Raw genomic sequence first — 25,872 nt, forward strand, 5'->3', positions numbered from 1 at the left:
AATACTGAATATGCCTTCGCACAAAACCATATAAAACTATCAAGAAATATAAATATAAATAATTTACACAGCTTTATGTTTTAGACAATCAAGTGCCTGAACTTTCGAGATTATTATATTATCAAATGTGCTTTTTTTTAAGAATAGTCAGGTTCGCCTGAGGCTGTGCCGTAGACTGACTACATTTGTTTAGTTACTGCTATACTACTGTCACTGTTATCAAGCCTACTGAGTATCAATGGAAACTTGAATCTATAGGGAAAAAGCCGCGTTTTTCAAGTATTCGTCAAATATTTTCAGTATTTTTAAGATCTACTATCCCACTCGTACCGGAGACAAATCCAACAAATCAAAAACCATGAAAATTGGTCCAGCAGATCTCGAGTTATAAGTGTAGGAACACTTTTACACAACCCTCTTTTATATATATAGAATACATATTATCACGAATTTTCCTAAGAGCTCTCTCTTCCTAAAAAATCTCTTCTATTAAATTAATTAAATTAAGGAAACCACTTGCAATGTTCAGACATAAGCACTGGTATACAGTTCGTTGCCAAAGTTGTGCAGTGATTTCTCAACCCTATCCGATATTCCTTTTTATACCCTGAATCCATTGAAAATGGGAAATCAGGGTATAATGTTTTTTTTTATACCCTAAGCCCATTGAAAATGGGAAATCAGGGTATAATAGTTTTGTTAAAAGTATGTAACAGGCAGGAGGCGTGGCAGACCCCATAAAGTATATATATTCTTGATCAGCGCGACGAGCTGAGTCGATTTAGCCCTGTCCTGTCATACGTTGCCAGCGATCGAGGTGATTGTGATTGATACAAGATACGTCTGGTTCGGGGAAATCGGTGAGTGGTCGACTAACCAGAAAATGTCATAGAGTGAGAATTCCAAGATCATCGGGATTTTCTTAAATTGGAACATGAGGACGATAATTGATTATAGCCTGAAAATGGCATACCCACGTGCTTAGTTCGTCGAGGCCAAGAAGTGCCGATCCCATATAGCGTTAGAAGTATTTTTTAGCGGTCTTCACTGCTTGCTCCCAAAGGCCGCCAATATATGGTGAATGAGGAGGTATGAACTTTCAATCGAAGCTGTTGTTGATGGAGTAGTTGTGAACTTCAGTGCGATGCTCCTGGCTCAACAATAAACACCTCAGATCCGCCAACTCTATCCGCGCATCCACAAAATTGGTAGCGTTGTCTGACTAAAAGCATTTCGGAATGCCGCGCGTACTTATAAAACGCTTGAGGGCGCCCAAGCGCGAGCTTCAGCCATACAGCCTTAGTTCTTAAGCACACGGGCACGCACATTTAGGATTTTACTGACGGTCTACTTCGTCCACCGGGCTTGTAGTAAAAAGGATCACAATAGTCCACTCCAGTGTTTGTAAATGTTCGTGAGCTCTGTGCACGCTACTCAGGCAAGTCCACCATTAACGCTCAGCTAGACAACAGTTTTCATGCCGCCTGTGGGCCAAAACTGCAGTCCAAGCAAAGTCTGCGGTCCTGCATGATGATGCTTTTGATGACGATGGGAGATTATAGCGAAGGTTAAGGGATGGTTTTTGGATAAGATAAGTGGGTGGAGCGCATCGAAGCCGAAAGTAGAGTATCCCAAACGACCACCAACGCTTAGTGGATAAAAATCATCCATAAACGGAGATAGCGAAAGAATGACAAGAATGACGAATGTATATTTTTTCCATTCTATAGGGAAAAGCGACATAATAGGTTAATAGCATAGCCATAAATGCCATTTATTGTTCCGAATGAATTAATGCACTTGAATGACAACGAGATATGCTTTTTGACTTTGACGCATTTCAGGAAGGCATGCTGCAGCCAAGCAGTGCTTAGGCCAATAACTTATGTCCTTTTGCCAGAAAAAAGGTCCAGGCATCCATAATTTTGAGTGCAAGAGCTCCAATGGTGCTTCTCCGTTGGATAACATATACGCAGGATTCATCTCAGTTGGCACGTAATGCCACTCCATGCCGATCGTGAGCTGCTGTATGGCACAAATCTTGATAGCGACAAACACATTGAATTATGATGGATTTTCTTCTAGTCAAGACAAGACCACCATCTGACCAACCATGCAGCTCACATTCAAATGCAGCGCATAACTCAAGCTTAAGCACCGTGAGGGTCTTTTGGAGGGCGACTCTAGCCTTGGAACGGAGTAGCTGCACTTTAACAGCTTTATTCTTCGATGAACGAACATAAACACAAGAGCCATAGGCACGAGCCAAGGCATGTAATTCGGCTCTTGGCTTAAGCTGAAGTACATTGCTAACTTGATGAAAGTCCTTACCAAATTCGCTCCAAATCAATAAATATTAATTTTGGGCTCTAAAGTGAATACAAAGTTCTCCTTTCGAGGCTCCCAGATAAGTCGATGCCATCGCCAAGTTTGAGAAAAGTGTCTTGCTCAGTTTCTGAAACTCCGCGATTTATGTTGACTCAATTGGAGCACCATTTTCCCAATTTATAGTTTCCTCGTTTAAGATGATTTGTGGTGATAATGCAACAGCATTATCTTCTTCAACTGAATTCCCTCCTGAGATCAGATCATCAACATAGAAATCTCTCAAAACAGTTTTAGATCCTAGTGGGTTTGATTATGATTCATCCATTGCAAGTTGGTGCATTGCACGGTTAGCCAAAAAAGAAGCAGGCTTCGTCCCATAAGTGACGGTATTGGAGCACGGAATCAGGCACACACCTATACATTTTACCAATGTGACGTGTAAGTGCAATGGAAAATGTTCGAAAATGAACGAGTGTATGAAACAATGTTGCTTGAATAGTCGGTTTTGACATACGCAACTCATTTAATAAAAGCCCAGATGCGATAATAGCTGTGTCGTTGAATACAATGATGACGCTAGAAGTATTTCCATTAGAGATCTCTGCGCTGGTCACCAGTGACATGTGGCTTAGATCAATATATTCTTTCAAAAATGCATAGTATTTCTCCTTCATAGCATCATTTGAGTTCCAATGAAATGCTGCTGACAATGAAGCTTCTCGGTTGTTACCTTGGTGAAAGGCTCAAAGACGTGCTTCATTTCCCAAAATTAACGATCCAAATTATCAAGCCGTGTGCTGTGATTTGTATCATCCGATTGCTCGCCACCTGATATGATCCAGCCGAGTTGAATTTTCTGCAAAACTGGCATTCCAGGCGTAAACATAATTTGCCAAATGCACAGCAGCTCGAAGAAAAGACCAGCTCCGATGAAAAACTCAATCCCTTGTGACTGAAAGAACAAGGGAAGAGCTAGCTTTATGTTTGAGGGTGTGTTTCAACTACTATAACACGTTGAAATTCCAGGCTGCTTGTCGGGAGGCTGAGCAGATAGTCCCTTGACTAGTCTATCCAAAATCGCTTGCGGTGTTGAATTATGGATATAACTGCAAGAAATGCGAAACTTAATTCAGACTCAACGGCCACAACGTGTCAGAAAGCTGTAAGCTTTGAGCTCCTTAACTGAACATCCTCGAGATACAATCTGCTGGATTATCTTTCGTTGGTACATGACGTCAAGATACATTAGTTGTCAACTCTTGGATGGTTGCAACGCCATTACCAACGAATGTATTTAAGCTAGATGAATGCATTCGCAGCCAAAGAAGCACAGCCTCCGAGTCTGACCTAAAGGCGACTTGATTAATAGGACAATCAAGTAGTTTCTTTACTGCATCCCACAAGGTAGCTAACAGTAAGGCAGCACACAACTGCAGCTCGGAACATCACAAAGTTCAGCCCGTAGTCGCACATTGAGACAAGGCAATATAATCACAATGAATGGCTCTACGACATACAATTGGAATTATTTTTATGCGCCTTAATGTCTGTTTAATATGTCTTTGCAAAGTTGAATTTTATTTACAAGAAATGACATTTGACAACACTTGCTAATTTTACAAATAATTAATAGAAAAAGATCAAACATCAAATGTTATTTAAACCAATATAATCAACCTAATAATTCATATCCTTTTTAAATTTCCCAAAATTTGTATCTTGTCTTTGAATAACGACAATTTAAAAATCGGATACCAAAAAATGTAAGCTGAAGGCACGTGCTTTTCCAACATAACTTTAACAGCTGTTAGGCTTAACAGTGGACTGCCGTAGTGCAATGCCACTGATGGAGAACATCCAGAGACTGCACTCGACAACGCAACGAGTTTTGCACCAGTTTTTACTGCGGGGAGCAAGACCCAGCAAACTATTCGTGTTGCACTAAATACCAAGCGTTCCTACAACGGTTCAGACGCAGAACCGGACTAGGCGGCAGAAGCGTGAGCAAAGAACGACCACCACTAGCTATTCGTAGAGGGAGGCCGGTGGCCACTCCTCGAAGCGGCGTCACGCCGGAATGTTGCCCAATATCAAACGGACTCTTCCTGCGCCATATTTTGGACTGCTCAGGTCCCCTTGAGAGACGGTGATTCGCGGTGCGCTTTTATACGGCGCTATCCACAGAGTATGATGTTGCAGCTGGAGTACCACAGGGTAGTGTCCTTGGCTCCCTGTTATACTGCCTGTACAGCCACGACATGCCACAGCCTGATAATAGGTTGTATGGATCATCAATGCTGACCACCTTTGCAGATGATGTATGCATCACATACACGTCCCAATGCGAGTACGATGCAGCTGATGGCTTACAAGATTATGCAACAAAATTTGCGGGCTGGGCAAGGCGATTGAATATTGCAGCAAGTCGCGCAACTTTTGCTACACGCTGAGGCGGAAAACGCCGCCGACCGTGCTCCTGGACGGAGATCCAGTGCCGCAGGCGAATGATGCTAAGTACCTCGGCATAATACTGGATCGGAGAATCAAGCACGTCACGGCGCACACAATGCGCTTACGTTCGGCTGTGAAAAAGCACTATTCTCTCGCATAGTAAATTTTCACTTACCAACAAGGTTACCATTTACAAACAGATTATTGCGCCAATATGGAGATATGGGTGCCAAATCTGGGGACTGGCTTGTGATAGCCAAATTCGTCGTATTAAGGCCACCCAGAATAAAATCATGAGATTGGTTACCGGCTGTGGATGGTTCATAGGAAATATCATATTACATCGTGATCCGAAACTCTCCACGGTCTTTGACGAAATAAACAAGCACTCGAGCCGGTACAATGACCGATTGGAACGGCACAAAAACCGGCTAACAAACATGCTAACAAGAAGCCGAACTCCAAGGAGACTCAACAGAAGGCAGACAAGGGATTTAATCGTCCGATCTCCCCATAGGACAGTCAACAGAAACTGACGTAGAGCTGCAATCAGTATATTTTTATTTTTGTATAGTACTGTAAATATGTGTTTGTAAATATTGTTGTGCCAACGTAACGAGGTATATGCAATGAATTTAAATTTTAGTTACTGCCTCAAATTCTTGCCTAATTTGAACAGGCAATCGGTCATCCCACTCAAGTTTATGCAACGTTATTTCCTGCAAAAGGACTTTCGCAAGAGTCACGATCGGACTTAACAAACCTAAGTGGTTGTATAAACGTGCCACAAATGACAAAACGGATCTTTTGGTCGGTTGCACTTCTACCGAACAGCTCATGCAGTATCTAAAAATGTCTTGATGACCAATCATCGTTTCTTGCTGGCTGTGCTGCGAGTTGTTTACAATTGGACAACCATTTTGTGAGAGAAAACCCAAACGCTTGAAGAATTGATATCAAGTCTCGATGCAACAAGCGCAATTCTTCAACGCTATCTACTCCTGTCAACAAGTCATCAACATAAAAATCTTAAGCTAACTATTTTGCAGCAGCTGAATGAGTGTAGGCATGCAAGTCGCTTAGATGTTTTAAAGTGCGCAGAATAAGGCAGTCGCTATCCCATACGTTAATGTATTTAAACGAAAGATTTCGAACGGATCAGTGGGCAACAATAAGTTTAAAAATTTCGGTGGGACTCGTCAAGTTAAATTTGACGGTACATTTTAGCGATGTCTGCTGTAGCAGCCCAAGGACGAAGTCGATATCTTAACAAAGTCTCCCATAACTGCGGCTGGATGGTCGGACACACCATGAGCTTATCATTCAGCGACAAAACTCTACTCGAAGTTTAGTGGATGCGCTGTGCGGTCTTAGCACACATTGAAATGAGATAAAATAATGCGGCTCTCCCGGAATTTGATTATCAGTTGGGCTCATGTGACCCAAGGCCAAGTACTCTTTCATTAAGCCAATATACATTGGCCGAATGTCTTGTTGCTTGCCCATTCTTTCCAAGGCCAGAACACGTCGCTTGGCTGTGTCATAAGACGTACCAAGGCAATATGGGCTTGACTTGAATGGCAACGACACTGTGAACCGACCCGAGGTAGTTTGGCAAATAGTCTCTACAAATGACTTCTCGCACAGTTGTTGCTCTGGGGTATACAAATTCGAATTAATTGTATTTGGCTTTTCTTCCAACTCCCAGAATTTGCGAACTATAGAATCTATAGCTACGTCGCACAGTAGAGCCTTTGCCGACAGAGCGTGGCAAAAATCAAAAAAGGTACTTTAAGCGATTTTTAAAAAGTTGATGTCATATGAAAATAAATCGATCTACTGGTTTGTAGCCGAAAGAATTTTGAAAATCGGTCAATTTTAAGGGTAGTTATAGCCCTTCAAAATTTGGGAAAGTGGCAAAAATGTGAAAAGCAGCGAGTTTTTGTGAAAAATATCCCACTTGTCAATAGAATTGTAGGAAAAATCTTTCACCAATTTTTGCAGTGTTGGTTGCGATTTAAAGAATGGATTATTACTAATAGAATAAACAAAAAATTAAGTTAATACGACTTTTCATTGCAGAGCTGGTTTAAATTTACTAAACCTCTAAATTTGACCATTTTTGTTTACCTAAAGTAGTCTATATCTTTTGAGTTCCGCCGAGTTCCGAGCATCGATTTTGCTGCCACCAGGTTCCACCCTGGGTTTCTATAGCAAAAAACTAACCCTAAGTCGGCATGAAAAAGGTCAAATCTGCTTGCAGCTGCATGCCGTAGGTAGAAATGCCGACGGCAAAACTATTTACAGAAAATTTAAAAAAAAAAAAAAATTTTTTATTTTTTTTTTTCTATTTTTTAATTTGTTTTGTTATATTTATTGAATATAATTTAATAATTATAATTTACGTCGTCGAACAGTGGAGCCTTTGCTCATTTTGCGTTACAAAAATCATAACTTTTAAACCAAGCAAGATATTTCAAACATTTAAAAAGCATTCGACAGAGAATTCTTCAAGCTATAAAGAAACCAAAATACAGGGTTATGCGTTACAGTTTTACCTCAAACCTGAAAAATGTGATTTTTGTCCTAAAATGTATGTTTTTGTATGAAAAACTACAAATTTTTTTGTTGATATTGATTTTATTTAAATTATATTCAATAAATATAACAAAACAAATTAAAAAATAGAAAAAAATAATAATAATAAATAAAAAAAAAAAAAATATTTTTTTTTAATTTTCTGTAAAGTAGTTTTGCCGTCGGCATTTCTACCTACGGCATTCAGCTGCATGCAGATTTGACCTTTTTTATGCCGACTTTGGGTTAGTTTTTTGCTATAGAAACCCAGGGTGGAACCTGGTGGCAGCAAAAGTTTTATTTATATTAAAGAGGACATATTCAGAAACACGTGTGTATAAATCGATGCTCGGAACTCGGCGGAACTCAAAAGATATAGACTACTTTAGGTAAACAAAAATGGTCAAATTTAGAGGTTTAGTAAATTTAAACCAGCTCTGCAATGAAAAGTCGTATTAACTTAATTTTTTGTTTATTCTATTAGTAATAATCCATTCTTTAAATCGCAACCAACACTGCAAAAATTGGTGAAAGATTTTTCCTACAATTCTATTGACAAGTGGGATATTTTTCACAAAAACTCGCTGCTTTTCACATTTTTGCCACTTTCCCAAATTTTGAAGGGCTATAACTACCCTTAAAATTGACCGATTTTCAAAAATCTTTCGGCTACAAACCATTAGATCGATTTATTTTCATATGACATCAACTTTTTAAAAATCGCTTAAAGTACCTTTTTTGATTTTTGCCACGCTCTGTCGGCAAAGGCTCCACTGTGCGTCGTTTACGACGCTAATTAAAGCCGACGAACTAGTAGCTGCATTCAATGTTCGGCAGCGACCAGATGTAATCCAACCAAAGGCAGTCAATTGCAATGTTGGGCTGTCAGCAGGTCCCTTTATTTTGTTCTTTTAATATATCAAAAAAGATATCAGCCCCGAGCAACAAATCAATACGTTGCGGCTTGTGGAATTGAGGATTAGCTAATTGTACGATATCATGTATCTTGATCTCTCGTTGGTATGACGATATGGAACATAACACACCAAATCTGTTCGGATTTCTATGTCGTCTGTTTGGGACTCTATCGAAGTTTAAATGCCCAACAATTGAATCCCAGATCGTTGCCTTTTTTATTTTCGGAGCGAGCCGGAATCTAATAAAGCTCTAGCTAAATGGTAAGACCCAGATTGAGCTTTTATCATCACAACTGCAGTTGATAAAATAACTGGTTCAGAGGCAATCCGTGCGTGATTTGCAGATAAAATCGTTGGCGAAGTGAGACGAGACGCCTTAGAGCTATATCTATGCAGTATGGTATAGCGCGGCTTGGAGCACACACGACAGTGGGCTGATTGGCAAGCAGCCACTGAGTGTCCTGTTCACAAACAGTTTATACAGAGCGGATAGCTCCTTGCGAAGGCAAAACGTTTCTAACAGTGTATTGCTGCTAATGACGAACAATAGTGAACGAAGTGATCAATAGTGAACGAAGTGATCAGTTTTCCCAATTCTTCCTGTTATCCTAAGCTACCTTACGACTTGGACCAGATGATTCTTCAGCACTTAAATGCTGATGCCGTCTGTTTAAGGCAGCTTCACAATCTTGCCACAATGGAAGTTTATTATAGTCAAGATTCTCTTCCCACCTAGAGCGCGTGCCAGCGTCCGCTTTCATCATCACTAAATGTTTATCAGATCCTATCAATAATAAAGATTCATAAATGACACGTACGAGTCAATAAGCATACGCAAAGATGATGCTGATGGTTCAGACTTGTGTAGGAGGAAATAGTTTCGAAATGCTGTTAAAAAATATGAGACACTGATTGTCGTACACATTTTTTACCGCAGTTGACGCTTTTGGGTAATTAGCATCTGTCACCTGATATGCCTTGACAGTACCTAATGCTTCTTTGTCCAAGCATGACAACAAGTGATTTAACTTTTCTATATTTGATAGGCTGGCTCGTTGTCGACTAAACTGTCAAAAAGTCCAATAAAATTCTTATATTCCGAATATTCTCCGCTAAATTTTGACAACTTTATATTCGGTAGATTTTTAGAGTGTGACGCAGGGCTAATCATTGTAAAATTAGCGGGACTCAGACTATTAGGCTTGCTATCACTACTACGGTTCATTAGAAGTGAACACAAATCCTCAAACGTTTCTTTTTATCGGTTCAATATCTGAAGTCGACTTTCAATTTCAAACGGCTTTACTGGCTTAGTGTAGTCTTTCAATGATTTGTTTATGCGGGTTACATCGTTTGTAGCATTTTTGTATAAAGCTGTTGGCTTCGACACGCTCCGATGATGACTCGTTGAAACCAATTTCAATCGAAACAAATAAAATAAATGAAGAGAAACTCAAGAATGTTAACAAATGGGCGCGATCGTATATATCTCAATATATATTACGCTGGCAGTTTTAAACTATACTTGAGTGACTGTTACAGACAGCTGTTAACGATATAGCGAAGACAACAACCAGAATTTTGAGTGACTATTAGGGTAAGTGGTCTATTAAGCGATATTTAACTGTGTTGAGCGATTGAGTAAAATGCATTAACTCATACACATGCACAAGTGAGAACGCAACGATATTGCAAGCTAGAATGTCAAAAGATTACTGCAGATCGAGCGCATACGATGAGCGCAAAGCGAGAGTGCAAGTTTTGAGCGACAATAAATCCAAGTGACGAACGCAAGTAGTGAGCGCGCAACTCTAAGTGCAAGCGCGAGTGCAAACGATATTGCAAGCGCGAATGTAAATGAAGAGCGCAAGTGAAGGGCGCAATTATCTGTGTAAGCGAGAGCGAAATTTTATGTGTGAGCGTGAGCGCAAAGTGCGAGAAGAAAGTGAGCAAAGAAGTGTAAAATACTAACGGCGCTAAAGAAACCTTGGGTTACGCGAGGCAACAGAGATTAAATTCTTTGAAGATTTTTTATTCATTTTCAGTTTAAATAAGCTCAACACCATTTACATAGGCATAGACCAATTTTGCATACAATAATGTAATGCATTTATTTATTTATCGAATGCATTATATGCTCTATGTATGTATATTAATGTACTTCCCTGATTATTCACAAAGTCCAAACAGTAGAGAGCGCACGTATACGCATCTAAGCGCGAACAGCGGGAAAGTGATGGTTGGGAGAGCGACACTCCCGTGTTAGCACGTACAACAACAACTACTCTTTACAGTGGTTTATCTTCAAAATTAAATAATTTAATTTCTGAACCTATAAAATTTCAATAAGGCAGAGGGCATATACATATAATGCCTTAAAAGTATTCAACGCAGAAACTTTTAAGTAGGATCGAAGATGCTGGAACTTCTCAATAGCGCTGAGATCAGTGTCAGCAACTATAATCTATGTTTATAGAGAAAAAATTTTCCAACTCAGTATAGATTCCAATAAATTTTGGTGAGTATTTGTCAAGCTTGTATTAAGCGTCAAATACAACTGTTGATTTGTCCGACTTCCCAGTTCACGATAAAGCAAGGCCTGAAACTTCAGTAGAATTGATTCAAATTTCACAGAAAAATCTCTAAATATTCTTATAGGGTAGTGTGAGGCGCATCGAAATTCGACTCTAGTTTGGTGATAGAATCCAATATCACACGTAACTCACAAGAAACCATATGACTTAATTTATCCGCGTCCACTTCGAATATAGATTTTCAAGCGGTTTCGTTTTAAGCTTTAAATAAGTGCCCTGAGATGCAGGGACTCGATCAGCATTCGATTCTAAGTTATTCCGTTTATTTATTTTAGTCAATTATCATTATCACATCTAATTTAGCTCCACCTCTTATATGCAAGCCAACAGTACATATGTATGTTCGTATGTGTGTGATCGACACAGCTATTTTCGGAAGCAATGCTGACGCTGCACAAAAAAGGCGACTAACAAGCAACGAAAAGAAAAAGCTTAGCTATCATTTATTTATGTGCGTGGGTGTCTTCTACGATTGACACAATTCGCAACAATCCACCAATTCACCCCCTCACCCATAAATTTGACACTTGTGCTTTGGCAAATGCATCAGCTTCATCTAAAGTTTCGTGATCAGTTGCATCTACAGTTTTATGAAGATAGTCAATTCAAGAGAAAAGTTGTAAAACAATTATATTCCCATAGTAAGTCCATACTGCAGCCGATACGTGTTTATGCAAGCATGCCTATGTTTTTCTTGTGTCAGCATAAAGACCCTTAGATATACATATGAAAAAATATCAGTTTCTCGAAGCGTTCAGGGCAATTAATAGTCGAGCCGTTTCGATTAGAGATTACTAAATTTGTATACCCTGAACGCATTGAATATGGAAAATCAGGGGATAATGGTTTTGTTGAAACGTACATATGTATGTAACAGGCAGGAGGCGTGGCAGACACCACAAAGTATATACATATATTCTTGATCAGGGCGACGAGCTAAGTCGATTTGGGCCTGTCTGTCTGTCCGTCCGTCTCTCAGTATGTTTGAACGCGTCGATCTTAGAAGATATCGGCTATAGAGTTTTTCTCTAAATATCGATTACTGTTCCCGATATTTTATTTTCGATTAAAAACCTTATCGAAAGATCCCCTACGCTTTTAGAGCTAGAGCTTCCATGTTGAAAGTAGATAAATAAATAAAAAAAATAATTCTATTTTTGTTGTATTTTACCCCCACCTCTATATCCACCCCATGACCCTCACCTTTGTAAAAGGCGTATTTCAAATACTAGAGATTATTGCTTTGGAATATACATACACGCACTGCAATGTTATAATAACGAACTGAAAGCTTCATGAGCATAGCTCATTACTAAGAAAAGTCATTAAACAATTAAGTTTCCATAGTAAGCTCACACTGCAGCCAATGCTGGTTTATTGTTGCACCCCATGTTTTTCTGTGTGTGCGTGACTGTGTTTCTTGTGTAAACAGAAGGACTCTTAGAATTACTTTGAAATATGAATTCTACGAAGGGTTCAGGAAATTTCGTAGTCGAGCAGTCTCGACTAGAGCTTTCTTATTAGTTTTTATACCCTGAACACATTGAAAATGGGAAATCAGGGTATAATGGTTTTGTTGAAATGTATGTAACAGGCAGAAGGAGGCCTGGCAGACCCCACAAATTATATATATTCTTGATCAGCACAACGAGCTGAGTCGATTTGGCTCTGTCCGTCTGTCTGTCTGTCCGTCCGTCCGTCCGTCTGTCCGTATGTATGAACGCGTCGATCTCAGAAGATATAAGAGCTAGAGACTTCAACTTTTTTTTTAAATGTCCGTATATATCGCGCGCATATCGAGTTTATCACTAAAAAACGATAACTCATTCCGATATTTTTTTATTGATAAAAAACCTTATCGAAAGTCACTTAAAAAATTATATTTCCTACTTCATTATAGCTAGAGCGTCCAAATGTTAAATATATATTAAGATGTATTTTATACAATTTCGGTTTTTGTTAAAATTTATCCCCCGCGCCTCCACTCCACCCCCTCGCCCTCATCTTTGTAGAAGTCGTATATCACATACTGAGACTTGAGCTTCGGTATACACATACATGTATACATCATGATTACGTTCTGTAAGTTTCATTACGATCGTACGTCTAGAAATTAAATTATTCCACAAATAAGTTCTCATAATATCGCCCACACTGCAGCGCAACCCAAGCGCAATCGCCTGTCTATGCGTGTGTGTGCGCGTGTGTATGTGAGAATTATTATTGAAATATCAGTTGCTATTAGAGCTAAACTTAGCTAGTCGGTAACGCCCGACGATGGAAAATGTATGTATATAAATGATTAGCCATGTCCGTCTTGCTGTCCATCCGTCTGTCTGACTGTCCGTTTGTCCGTATGAACGCAGTTTATAGTGATTTCAAAATTCTGCTATATTTTGGACACTATTGATGCTAGAGACCTCAAATTTGGTATATATACTCGGGCTGACCTCTCTAGACGAAAAAGCTTTAGTGGATATATGTCCGCCCGAATGGAGCGTGGCAAACCGCAAAAGTTTATATATCCGAAAGTATAAGAGCTAAAAGCTTCAAATTTGGATAGTAAAGTTACTAATAACCTCCTCTATCGATTCCTTAAATAATATTGTTACGCCTCTTTAGGGGCGTGGCATATCGTAAAATATCCTGTAATTTTGTCATTTCTTGAGCACCCAAAATTTGCAGCTTATTAGCTTGTTCTATGAGCTGGCCGAAAGTGTGTGCTGGCTGAAGTGTCTACGCCCAGTAGGGACGTGGCATATCGAGAAAACCCGAATTTTCTACAGTCTTTGAGCAAAGCTTAGATTGCTGATAGGGTGTGAATGAATATTCCGCAGTTGGTAACACCCGGCTGCAACGTTCTTATTTTTTTTAAAATATATATACATATATTCTAAATATGAAATTTTCAGATGTAGGAAAATTAACTTCATCGCAAAATCATTTTGGAAGTACTGTGCCGAGTCAATTCAATACAAAAAATAATACTCGTGTCATCGCCCAAAAAGGAGGACTTGCAATACTGCCATGCGTGGTTAAAGTTAACTCCCCGGCAACGGTAAGAGCAATTCAATAATATATCTATAAAGTTAAATATAAAAATTTGTTAAAATTTTTCCTATTTACTTCAGTAAGCAGAAGTTCGTCGACAGAAAATTCATAAAAACATGTAAAACATGTTGAGCAGTATCAATTAAAGCTTTATTACGTGTATATCCAGAACTTATTTCGAAAGATGGATGTTTATAATTTTGCATATTATTTTTAAAATCTCTACATCATCATCTAAGGAAAGATTTATTAGTTTTCGACTCATGGGATATCAAACTTGAGCAGCATAAATTAAAGCATTATTTTTGTACATCCATAACTAATTTCGAAGTATGTATGTTTATAATTTTGCAATTTTGTTTATTTAATTTTGTTTATTTTTCTGGTCTGCAACTTTGTTTGTGTTCTTAGTTAAATGATTCCTGCACAAGGGATGATCCATGGTTCGCTGCGTCATTAATAAATTGCTTATTAATTTTGAAGTTTGTTGCAGCGTCGGTTTATTATTATACCCTGAACACATTGAAAATCGTAGATAATGGTATAATGGTTTTGTGAAAAAGTATGTGATGGGCAGAAGGAATCATCGCAGACCCCATGTTTATATAGCCCTGTCCGTCTGTTCGTCCGGTATGGTATACTCGTGTATACCATACGCAGTACGAGTTTATCATATTTTTTCGATAAATCATCCGATAAGTTTTTCATCGAGAATAATCGAAAAATTGATTTCGTTTTTTCAGCCTCATTTGAACAGTCCTGGAGTCTTCAGATTTACTGTGTTTATACATATGATGAATACACACATTTTGCAATTTACAGCTTTTGGATACCACGCCCCCTTCGTACCCAATTTCTTAAAAACGCATTTAATAACTAGAGACTTATGCTCTGGAATGTACATACATTTGAACATTGTGATTACGTTCTGAAAGTTTCATTAAGATAGTAAGTCTATAAATTAAATTATTCAACAAATAAATTCTCATAATATTGCCCTCGCTCCTTACTGCGCCGTTAGCAGAGTGCGGTGTTATACGTGTGTCTGGATGAAGAAGTGCAGACTGATTAGAATATCAGCTTGGAGGGTTCAGGGTATCTCCTAGTCGAGCAGTCTCGACTAGAGCCTTCTTACATTTTAATAAATTCTTCTTGGTCAGCACCACACGCTGACGATCAATTCAGTGGCAAACATTTTAACTATTCAATTTTACAACACGAGTAATCTCAAATAAGCTTCTACCAACAATTTCACAATTCGTCGCAACTGTCTCGACAACAAGATAGACAAGAAAATTCAACCGAAGCGGAATACCTACAGAAAATACATCTAACATGAATGCCCTTTTTTAGAAAATTACCATTCCCTAAAATAAATTCAATAACATCTATCGAAATGTTTTTCACCAAATTCGAAGGCTGGTTTGCGCTGCAGGGCATTCGCATGCATAAAGAGCACGAGAAATATACTGCCGTTATAACGTACGTATGATGTAGTAATGAATGAGCCAACTTCAAATCCAGGCACCACACTGAAACAATCAATTCTCGCCAAATTCGCAGAATCTAAAATGCGATGGGCGATGGACGCCTTAGCCATCTGTTAAGTCAACTACAGCAAACAAATGCCACTAATGAACGCTTACCACCTGCAGCTCGAGCTGTCATGGAATTCTTGAGAGTGCATCAGAAACCCCACTCAGCCAACTTGCAACCACAGCTGATGCTGTCATAGATTCGCTCAACTACTCAGGTGACAACATCCAAGCAGTAACATCTATCAATTTCGAAGATACGTCATTAGCATTAGTCGTTTAGAAAAACGGATCGACGAACAAGGGAAGTGTATCCAGGAGATAAGCAAGAAAATTTTAGCAAAGACTTGCCAGCAAAAACAATCGTCGATCTCGCAGCCGTGGTCGGTCATAAAACATTCAACCAACCGGTCATAATAAAACGCAATACTTCACAACAGAACAACAAAGCTGGTATCATAGCAAGTACGGCAGCAGCGCTCAATTATCAATTATTAAGCTCCATGCTACTTCAAGTGAAACAACAACGGGACAAAAAACTAATCACTCCCATCGAAGTTCAAAAGGCAGCGTCGATGGGCAACCCCCATATGCCTTTCTAAATAGCCTAAAACTTAAAATTGATGTACATAGCATTTCCATTTCTAATCGTTTGCATTCCGGATGCTAAGTCTGGTCGAAAGACACCAGGGTAGACATTTCCACCCTAACAATACTCACAGACAGTTCTTGATCGATACCCGTTATCCCATATATAGGACTGCACCCATATTTTTAATGGCAATAATCGATTTTCCGTTTCTTAAAGTAGCAAAGGAACTTCGACGCTTTCTGACAATGATCAACTTTTACAGAAGATTCTTGCGCAAAGCCATCGCACATCAAGCACCACTGGTACAGCTCATCGCGCTAAATAAGAATAACGATTCTTCACCTATATCGTGTACCGGAGATACCATCAAACATTTTGAGGAATGCAAACAGTCATTAGCAACTGCAACTTTATTGGTTCATCCATCACCAGACGCTAGTCTTTCACTCAGCACGGACGCAAGCGACACAGCAGTTTGCGCTGTTCTTCATCAAATAATCAACGAAGAACGCCAGCCATTAGAAGGACGAATATTCCATGTGCGTACAGATCACAAGACACTAGTTTTCGCTTTTACGCAAAAACCTGAAAGAGCTTCACTTCGTCAACTTCGCCAATTGGACTTCATAAGTCAATTTACAACATTATACACATACGTATATTATCTCGCATATCGACAGCAGAATCAAATATTATTGATTACAATAAAATCGCTCAAGCATAAATCAACTGTTCTGAACTAAAGATGATTCTCAAAGACAAGACTACAACTTTACAGCTCAACTCAATAAGCTTACCTCACTCTTCAACTCCAATCATATGTGATTTCTCCACTGCCACTGTACGTCCTCCATGCACACCGATATCAAAAGTTTCCTTAAACATTGCATACCATGCCAAAGATCAATAGTTACACGTCATCTTCACTCACCATTTCAACAATACGCACTAAAATCTCAGCGTTGGCACCGCACTCTCAAAGCTTCAATTAGGTGCCAAAATTGGAGCGGGTGGCCCAACAACAGGACTACGATCAGCATACAAGCCCGGTATTCAAACTACAGCCTCACAACTTTTCTATGGCACAACGCTACGCCTGACAGGAGAATTTTCCATAATTGTGAGCATCGCATGGCATGCGAACAGACAATCAAATGTATAAACATATGTCGATTACAAGATCGACCAAATGCAAATGCTGGGCTTTAAAATTGCTACAGGTAGCAAGAGGCATATAAATACTACATGTATGAGCAAGGGACTGTAGTTTGTGTGTGCACGCTCGTTGCGAAAACATATTCTCTATGCGCACCAACGCCTTCATACCCTTACCACAAATAATAAAGAAAACAAATATTTTGTGAGAGCTTGGCAAAGTGTTTGAACAGTTCGGTATACTCTTCACACAGAAGGGAAGACATGAGTTTTTCAATTTTCGTGAGCTGCTGCTGTATTTCATTTATGTATATTCTGTAGTATATCGAAATTGAAAACTTGAACCGTAACTAAATGTGATTTTTATACTTTTTATACGTGAGTGAAATGAGTATATTAGTTTTTTGCAATGCCCCCCTTGCTGTTCGTCCGACAGTCCGTATGAACGCAGACTATTTTGGCGCTATTGAAACTAGAGACTTGAAATTTGGAACATATACTCGACATATAAAGAGTTAACATTTTACGGATCCGCCCACTAGCGGCGTGGCAAATCGGAAAATGCATTTTTCGATATGCCAGAAATAATGTTAATTGAAGACCTAGAAAGCTGAAATTTGGTATGTAGATCCCCGTCGACCCCCAAGATAACCAGCTATGGCGGATATATCTCCACGTATTGGGAGCGTGGCAAATCGGGTAAAACTGTATCTCCCAAAGCTGTAAATTTAGAATGTGAAATTTTACAAGTGAGCTATTGCTTCGATTCTTTAAAGATGGGTGGATAAACTATATATCCACGCCTATTGCGGGCGTGGCAAATCGGACCTGAATAAATAGTGATTTTTCAAATTATGCCATATTTCAGGCACTATTGATACTAGAGACTTGAAATTTTGTATATATACGCAAGTTGACCTCCCAAGGCCAACGAGGTATGAAGGATTTATCCCCGCCCAAAGGGGGCGTGGCAAACCGCAAAAGTTTATATCTCCGAAAGTATAAGAGCTAGAAGCTTCAAATTTGGCTAGTTAACCTCCTCTACCAATTCTCCAAATAATATTGTTACGCCTCTTTAGGGGCGTGGCATACCGTAAAATACCCTTCTTTCATTGTTGAGCGTATCTTGAGTATCCTTATTTTGCAGCTCGGTAACCTAGTTGTTCTATAAGCTGACCAAAAATGAAGTGTCTACGCCCAGTAGGGGCAAATCGGGAAAAACTGAACTTTCTACAGTATTAGAGCTAAGCTTGGCTACTAAATTGCTTATGAGGTGTGAATGAGTATTCCGTAGTTGGTAACGCCCGACTGCAACGTTCTTACTTGTTTATTAGGTTGGTTCAAGGTAGGATCTAGTCGAGCACTCTCGACGAGAGTATTCTGACTTATTCGCATTTACGTTCAGAATGAATTAGGAATGTATTCTGCAGTTTACAGTCCAGAATCAAATAGATATGGCGGATCTGACAACTTTGGGCTGTGTAAGAGTATTCTATAGTCAGTAATGCCGGATTGCAATTTTCTTATTTGTTTTATATATAACATACAACTTACCATTAACACATTGAATTTTTGTAGGTTTCTTGGATACGGAGAAAAGACTTCCAGTTGCTTACAGTTGGCTTATCAACACATAGCAGTGACAAACGATTTTTAGTTGAGCATACTCGTCACATGGGTCATTGGTCGCTGAGAATTAAGGCAGTCAGGGAAGACGACAAGGGATTGTATGAATGTCAATTGTCGATTTATCCTACACAATCAATTTTCATTGAATTAAAAATAGTTGGTAAGTCTATATTAAAAAAGAACTATCGAAAATAAAACTTACATTTTTTTACAGAAGCAGTTGCGGAAATATCCAATACTTCTGATATTCTTATTGATGAAACTTCCACTCTTCAGTTGCAATGTAAGCTTAAAGGTGCTACAGAAAACCCATCTTTCGTATTTTGGTAAGTTTTAACGATACAGTTGAAAAGGTTACTGTTCACATTCAAAATATAACTACAAGATATATATATATATGTATATTTATTTAGACATATGTATGTTTAATCTACATGCATATCATCCATCCGTATGAAGGCAAAAATATAAAAGTTAAAGAGCTGAAATACATATACATATACATAAAAACACACAACTAAAAAAAAGGTTGATGATCTAAAAAATATAAGTTATTTGAAATATCCAAAAAATTTGAACGCACACACACACAGTTGCCTCCGAACAGAGGAAACCTCCATCAAAGAAACCAAGGCCCAATAAAACTGCAGCGAACCCAAAAGAGCCAATGGCTCTGCGGGCTACAGCCGAAAATCCAAACCAGGCAGGTCTACAGACAGCTGGACAGTTCACAAAGGACGCAAGCCTATGCAAAAACGACCCAGAACTGACGCAAGCAATTTCAGGCGTAGGTGGTTGTAGCTATGCGGAAATGCTATGTGTAGTCAAGAGCGATCCAAATTTAAAGCATCTGAGCGGCGACGTTCAAGGCATTAGGAAGACAGCTAAGGGGGACCTTTTGTTACGATTGAGTAGAAAGCCGGCGCATTGCGCTGAGGCTCTGCACGAAGCTGTAGGCAAGGCCTTTGGCGACTGAGCGGTAGTTAAGATACTTACCGAATCAGCTCAAATTGAAATTCTTTATTTAGATGAGCTAGCGAGCAAAGAGGAGATCTTGGAGGCAATTAGGGTGTGGTTGAAGGATAGCTCAAATCACTTCAACCAGCTTTTGGTGGACAGCAAAGAGCCACGGTTGCTCTTCTAATTGGGAAAGCCAAAACTCTGCTCGAGCTGTCCAAAATCAGAATTGGATGGGTTGTATACCGTATGCGCGCCGTGGATCAGCCTAAACGCTGTTTCAAAAGCCTTGATTACGGTCATATTGCAGCCAACTGCGTCAGAGATTGTGACTTAAAGGGCGTCTGTTTCAGGTGTGCAGAGTGTAAAACCATGCACCAAGCCACCGAAATGTAGCCTTTGCGCCCGGAAAGGCGAAAAGCAGACGGATCACTAAGCAGGCATCTTCAAGTGTCCTTCCTACCGTGAAGCTGCACTTGAAATGAAATGTTAGGGTTTCCTCAGCTTAACTTAAATTACTATGTCGCTGCCAAGATCTACTAGAGCAGACCATAAAAGAAAAATGTATTGACGTAGCCTTTCTCAGCGAGCCTCATCACCGTAGGTCGGCCTGCCATAGAACATAGGCAACAGACGCAAATGGCAAAGCTGTGTTGTGGGTATGTGGAAACTCAGCGAATGTACTTTCGGATTTTAAGTCATTCAATGGGTTCGTACGTGGCCGATATGATAACTTATGGCACTACAGTTGCTACCTGGCTCCAAGCATGCAGCTCAGTGAATTCACAACGCTGCTAGACGAACTACACACACACACACTTTCTTACTTTTTTTACTCATTCACGAAAGTGAAATGAGTATATTGGTTTTGTGCAATGTCCCCCTTGCTGCCCGTCCGACAGTCCGTATGAACGCAGTTTATTTCGGCGCTATTGAAGCTACAGACTTGAAATTTAGAACACGTATTCCTGTATATCTCCGTGTCGACCGTGTGATCAGCCAAGATCACGTGCTATGACGGATATATCTCCGCCCATTAGGAGCGTGGCAAATCGGATAAAACTGTATCTCCCAAAGTTGTAAATCTAGAATGCTGAAATTTTGCACGTGAGCTAATGTTTCGATTCATTAAAGATGGGTGGATAAATCATATATCCAAGCCTACTAGGGGTTGGCTACTCGGACCTGAGGATATAGTGATTTTTCAAATTCTGCTATATTCTGGACACTATTAATGCTAGAGACCTAAAATTTGGTATATATACGCAAGTTGACCTTCCAAGTCCAACGAGGTATGAAGGATTTATCTCCGCCCAAATGGGGCGCAAAAGTTTTTATCTCCTAAAGTATAAGAGCTAGAAGCTTCAAATTTGGATATATAAAAAAAAACGGTAATTTTTTCATTTTTTGAGCGTAAGCATCCCAATTTTGCAGCTAGGTTACGGTTAGCTTGTTCTATGAGCTGGCTAAAAATGAAGTGTCTACGCCCAGTAGGGGCGTGGCAAATCGACAAAAACTGAACTTTCGACAGTATAAGAGCTGAACATAGCTACTAAATTGCTGGTGGGGTGTGAATGAGTATTCCGCAATCGGGGTCGCGTGAGTGTGAATGCATATGTATGTATGTGTGCTTGCATAAAATAAGTGCAGAATGATAAGAGTATCAGCTTGGAGGGTTCAGGGCATCTCCTAGCTGAGCAGTCTCGACTAGAGCGTTCTTACTTGTTGGTCCTGTAGTTAACTATTTCTACATGTTTCTTGTTGGGATGCTCTTACTTGTTGGTCCTGTAGTTAAGTATTTCTACATGTTTCTTGTTGGGATGCTCCAGACCTAAAAGCTGCATTTTTATACCCTGAACCCATTGAAAATGGGAAATCAGGGTATAATGGTTTTGTTGAAATGTATGTAACAGCAGAAGGAGGCGTGGCAGACCCCACAAAGTATATATATTCTTGATCAGCACGACGAGCTGAGTCGATTTGGCCCTGTGCGTCTGTCTGTCTGTCCGTCCGTCCGTCTGTCCGTATGTATGAACGCGTCGATCTCAGAAGATATAAGAGCTAGAGACTTCAACTTTTTTTTTTAAAGTCAGTCAGTCAGCCTTATCGAAAGTCAGTTAAAAAATTATATCTCCTACATCATTATGGCTAGAGTGTCCAAATTTTAAATATAGTATATTAAGACGTATTTTATACAATTTCGTTTTTTGTTAAAATTTACCCCCCCCCCCCCCTATATCCACCCCCTCACCCTCATCTTTGTAGAAGTCGTATATCAAATACTAGAGACTTGAGCTTCGGTATACACATACATTTATACATCATGATTACGTTCTGAAAGTTTCATTACGATCATACGTCTAGAAATTAAATTATTCCACAAATAAGTTCTCATAATATCGCCAACACTGCAGCGCAACCCAAGCGCAATCGCCTGTATATGCGTGTGTGTGTGCGTGTGTTTGTTTGTATGTGTGTGTGTGTATGTGTGCGTGTGTATGTGCGAATTATTAGTTAGTTAGTTAGTGTGAGTGTGTACTTGCTCTCTCGATTTCGGTCGTCGTGCTGTGCAAATAACTCTCTGTGTTGTTTGTTGTTGACTATCTCTCTCAACATAATCTTTCGTTCTGCTCTTCAACGGCTGATTGTTGTTGGACTCGCTCTGTCAACATATTTTAAACTCTCTTTGTTTTTTATTTCTGCTGCATTTCTTTAATTTCTAATTTGATCCCAATTGCCATTATGAGCTGCTGCAAAAAATCTTGTACGTTCAGGCAGGCAATGGACTCTGCACAATCGCAATTCGTCAATTGCTGGTTGTGCGATAATATGATGCATATTAAATGTGCAGGTTTCACTAGTCGTGATTATGACAAGATTATGTCCACGGTAAAAATTTGTAGTGGGGGTGTTCGCTGGTCCGATTTGTTTAGAAAAACAGATCAATTTTTCTGAAATGTACAGAGCTGTAAGGCCTCAGTTTTTAGAAGAAATATTAACCCAATATAGTTTCGAGAGTCCCCCTTCTCACTTGGAGTCTTCTTCGTTGTTGGTACCTCCCTCTGTACCAACACCGTCACCTAATTTGCTTGGCCCTCCCTAACCTTGCGCTTCAGTTTTGTCATCCGCTCCTAATTCACTTGATCCCATAACACCTATTCCTGGAGCTATTGGTTCTTCTGTCGAGGCTGTTATTGAAACTCAAGTCTCTGTTGAGTTTACCTTTTCGTCCCTTCATGAAGCGGAGATTTTATGGGTTAAATTAACTCTCCCATCGCGCTCATTGTTTATCACATGTTCTTATGTCCCTCCCTTTTCTGATTTACAAGTTTATGCTCAACATATTAATTGTATTAAAGAAGTTTATGAATATGTAAATGATAGAGACTTGCTTCTTGTGTTGGGGGATTTAAATATTCCCAACACTTCTTGGTCAGCAACTTGTAATGCAAATTACTTTATTCCGACAATCGATCACTATCTCTTTGATGAATTGTTTAACCTGTCTCTGTTTCAAATTAACTCTATTTCTAATCATCTATATCACTCACTAGATCTTGTGTTTATTAATCATGATTCGCTCATTAATGTTGTGAGATCGACTCCTTTCTGCACATCTGAGGATATACATCACCCCACTTTAAAGGTTTTATTAGCTGTTGATAATCATCTCAATTATACTCCTTTGCCTTCTAAACCAAGTCGTAAATGCGATTTTGTTTTGCTTAATGAACTAATTAATTCAACAGACTGGTCTATTTTATATGAGTCGAATGATATTAATTTGGCAGCATCGTTTTTTTATTCTACCTTAAACTCTATTCTGGATGTTTGTGTTCCTCTCTGCCGTATTTCGCCAGTTTCAATAAGCCACCTTAGTTTACCAAGACTCTTTTGAACTTGAGAAACATTAAAACTAAATATTTTAAAAATTATAAAAAGTCTGGTTCAAGTGTTGACTGGTCCAAATATTCAATTGCCAAGTCAAACTTCAATCTTTTAAATTCTAGCTGTTATGAGAATTATCTTATACGTTGCAAACGTCAGTTTGCTCGAGATCCCAAACAATTTTATTCATTTGTAAGCTTGAAGCGTAAATCTTCTGGTTTGCCGTCCTCATTTGTCCTTGGTGGTGAAAAAACTTGCAATGACCAGGATTCCTCTGATCTATTTGCAGATTTTTTTCAATCCACTTATTCTTCTGCTTATCTCTACAACAACTCATATCCATATTCACTTTCTGAATATGGGTCTATAAATACTGCTAAAGTTACTGCAGCCTCTCTGGCTGTAGCCATTGGGACATTGAAATCATCTTTCTCTCCCGGTGCCAATAATATTCCTAGTTGTGTGATTAAAGAGTGCAGTGTTTCTCTTCAGTCAGTATTACTAAAATTGTTTAACTTGTCCTTGGATACTGCTGTGTTCCCTTCAATTTGGAAAGAATCTTTCATCATTCCCTTATATAAGTTAAGACTTTCGAAGATCTAAGCAGGATGGAGAGTCTAGTCAGACATTCAAGAGGAGAACCTAATGAGTAGAACAGATTTAGTTCAGTTTATATTCGGACTAGAGAGAGTTTAGACCTATTGTTCCAAATTATATAAAATATATTATTTCATTGAACACAAAGTTGTTATATATTCACAAGAACCTAACACAGCGTCCCCAATCACTAGTACTCTAGTGTGGGAGCGCTTAACTGGTGCCCGAGCAGGGACCCACATTCTTCACGGAAATAAAAGGAAATGGTGACGTGTCAATAATTCTATAAAAATAATATTTTAAAAAAGCAAGTACAAATAAATTGTTCCAATCCAATTGGGCAATTGTTGGCAAAATTACGAAGTACTTCTGCGATTTGCAAAGTAATGAGGCGAAAGTCCTTGCCATAACATAATACAATAAATAATAACATAATTTCTAGCAAGTGCACTATATACCTAGGTTCAAATCCTTGCCGAGGCGACTCTTAAAACGAAAATACAAGAAATTCGCAGGCATAATGGTGGTACGAGATTGATATTCGTATCGAGGTTCAAATCCTTGCCGTAAGACAAATGTAAAAAAAAAAAAAATAAACGTCACAATTTCCACCTGTGTTGAATGATAACTTTTTTATCGAGAATAATCGAAAAATTGATTTTGTTTTTTGAGCCTCATCCGAGTACTATTAGACGTGGAGACTTCAGATTTACTGTAAATGTACATATGATGAATACAGTTTGTAATCAACAGATTTTGGATACCATGCCCCCTTCGCCCCCAAAACGTATTTCAAGTACTAGAGACTTGTGTTTTGGAATGTACACATTTTATATATAACTACGCCCTGAAAATTTCATTACGATCGTGTGTTTACAAAAGAAGTTATTCACCAAGTAAATTGTCATACTATTGCCCACACTGTAGCGCAGCCCAAGCGCAGTCGCTGCTTGATAAGAATATCAGCTTGGAGGGTATCTCCTAGTCGAGCAGTCTCGACTAGAGTCTTCTTGTTTCTTTTTGTATTATTGTTTTTATACCCTGAACCCATTGAAAATGGGAAATCAGGGTATAATGGTTGTTCAGGCATGAACATATGAATATACGATGATCGTATACATGCCTCCGACGCACTCAGCGACTAGCAGGTAGTGCGCTTTGATAGCGATAAGGGCCACATGTACGGACTGCATAAATATACAAATGAAGACCAACCCTTGCAACCCCAGAGTCAGATTACGAAGGAGACGAGCGCTGAGCCTTACAAACTCAGCGATAGGATAAGAATAGCTAATAGACCAACGCGGAGTCTTACACACTCAGCGATGAGATAAGAATATGTAATAGCCCAATGCTGAGTCTTACACACTCAGCAATAGATACATTAGATTTAAGGGTTGAAATTATACATGAGTCTGGGTATATAAACCCAGGCTCAGAATAATAAAGATCAATACGAAACTAAACACCATCATAGTCAAGTGTATTCGTTCAATGGTTTTGTTAAAATGTATGAATGTATGAATTATTATTGAAATATCAGTTGCTTGGAGGGTTCAGGGGATCTCGTAGTCGAGCAGTCTCGACTAGAGCTTTCTTAC

General features: G+C 39.1%; 1 protein-coding gene across 1 annotated transcript in view; it reads left to right on the top strand.

The window, feature by feature from the left end:
• The window catches only part of dpr19 (defective proboscis extension response 19), a 41,267-nt gene that overhangs the window by 6,491 nt on the left and 8,904 nt on the right, over window positions 1-25,872 (top strand). Inside the window, exons 2-4 of the mRNA XM_089257685.1 lie at window positions 13,780-13,925; window positions 18,779-18,989; window positions 19,044-19,155. Of these exons, the coding sequence (XP_089113811.1) occupies window positions 13,780-13,925; window positions 18,779-18,989; window positions 19,044-19,155 (469 nt within the window). The remainder of the gene's footprint in view (window positions 1-13,779; window positions 13,926-18,778; window positions 18,990-19,043; window positions 19,156-25,872) is intronic.

The sequence above is a fragment of the Drosophila navojoa genome, chromosome 3 (assembly GCF_054131105.1).
Source record: "Drosophila navojoa isolate 15081-1374.11 chromosome 3, UAZ_NAV_1.0, whole genome shotgun sequence".
In the NCBI taxonomy this organism is placed as follows: domain Eukaryota; kingdom Metazoa; phylum Arthropoda; class Insecta; order Diptera; family Drosophilidae; genus Drosophila; species Drosophila navojoa.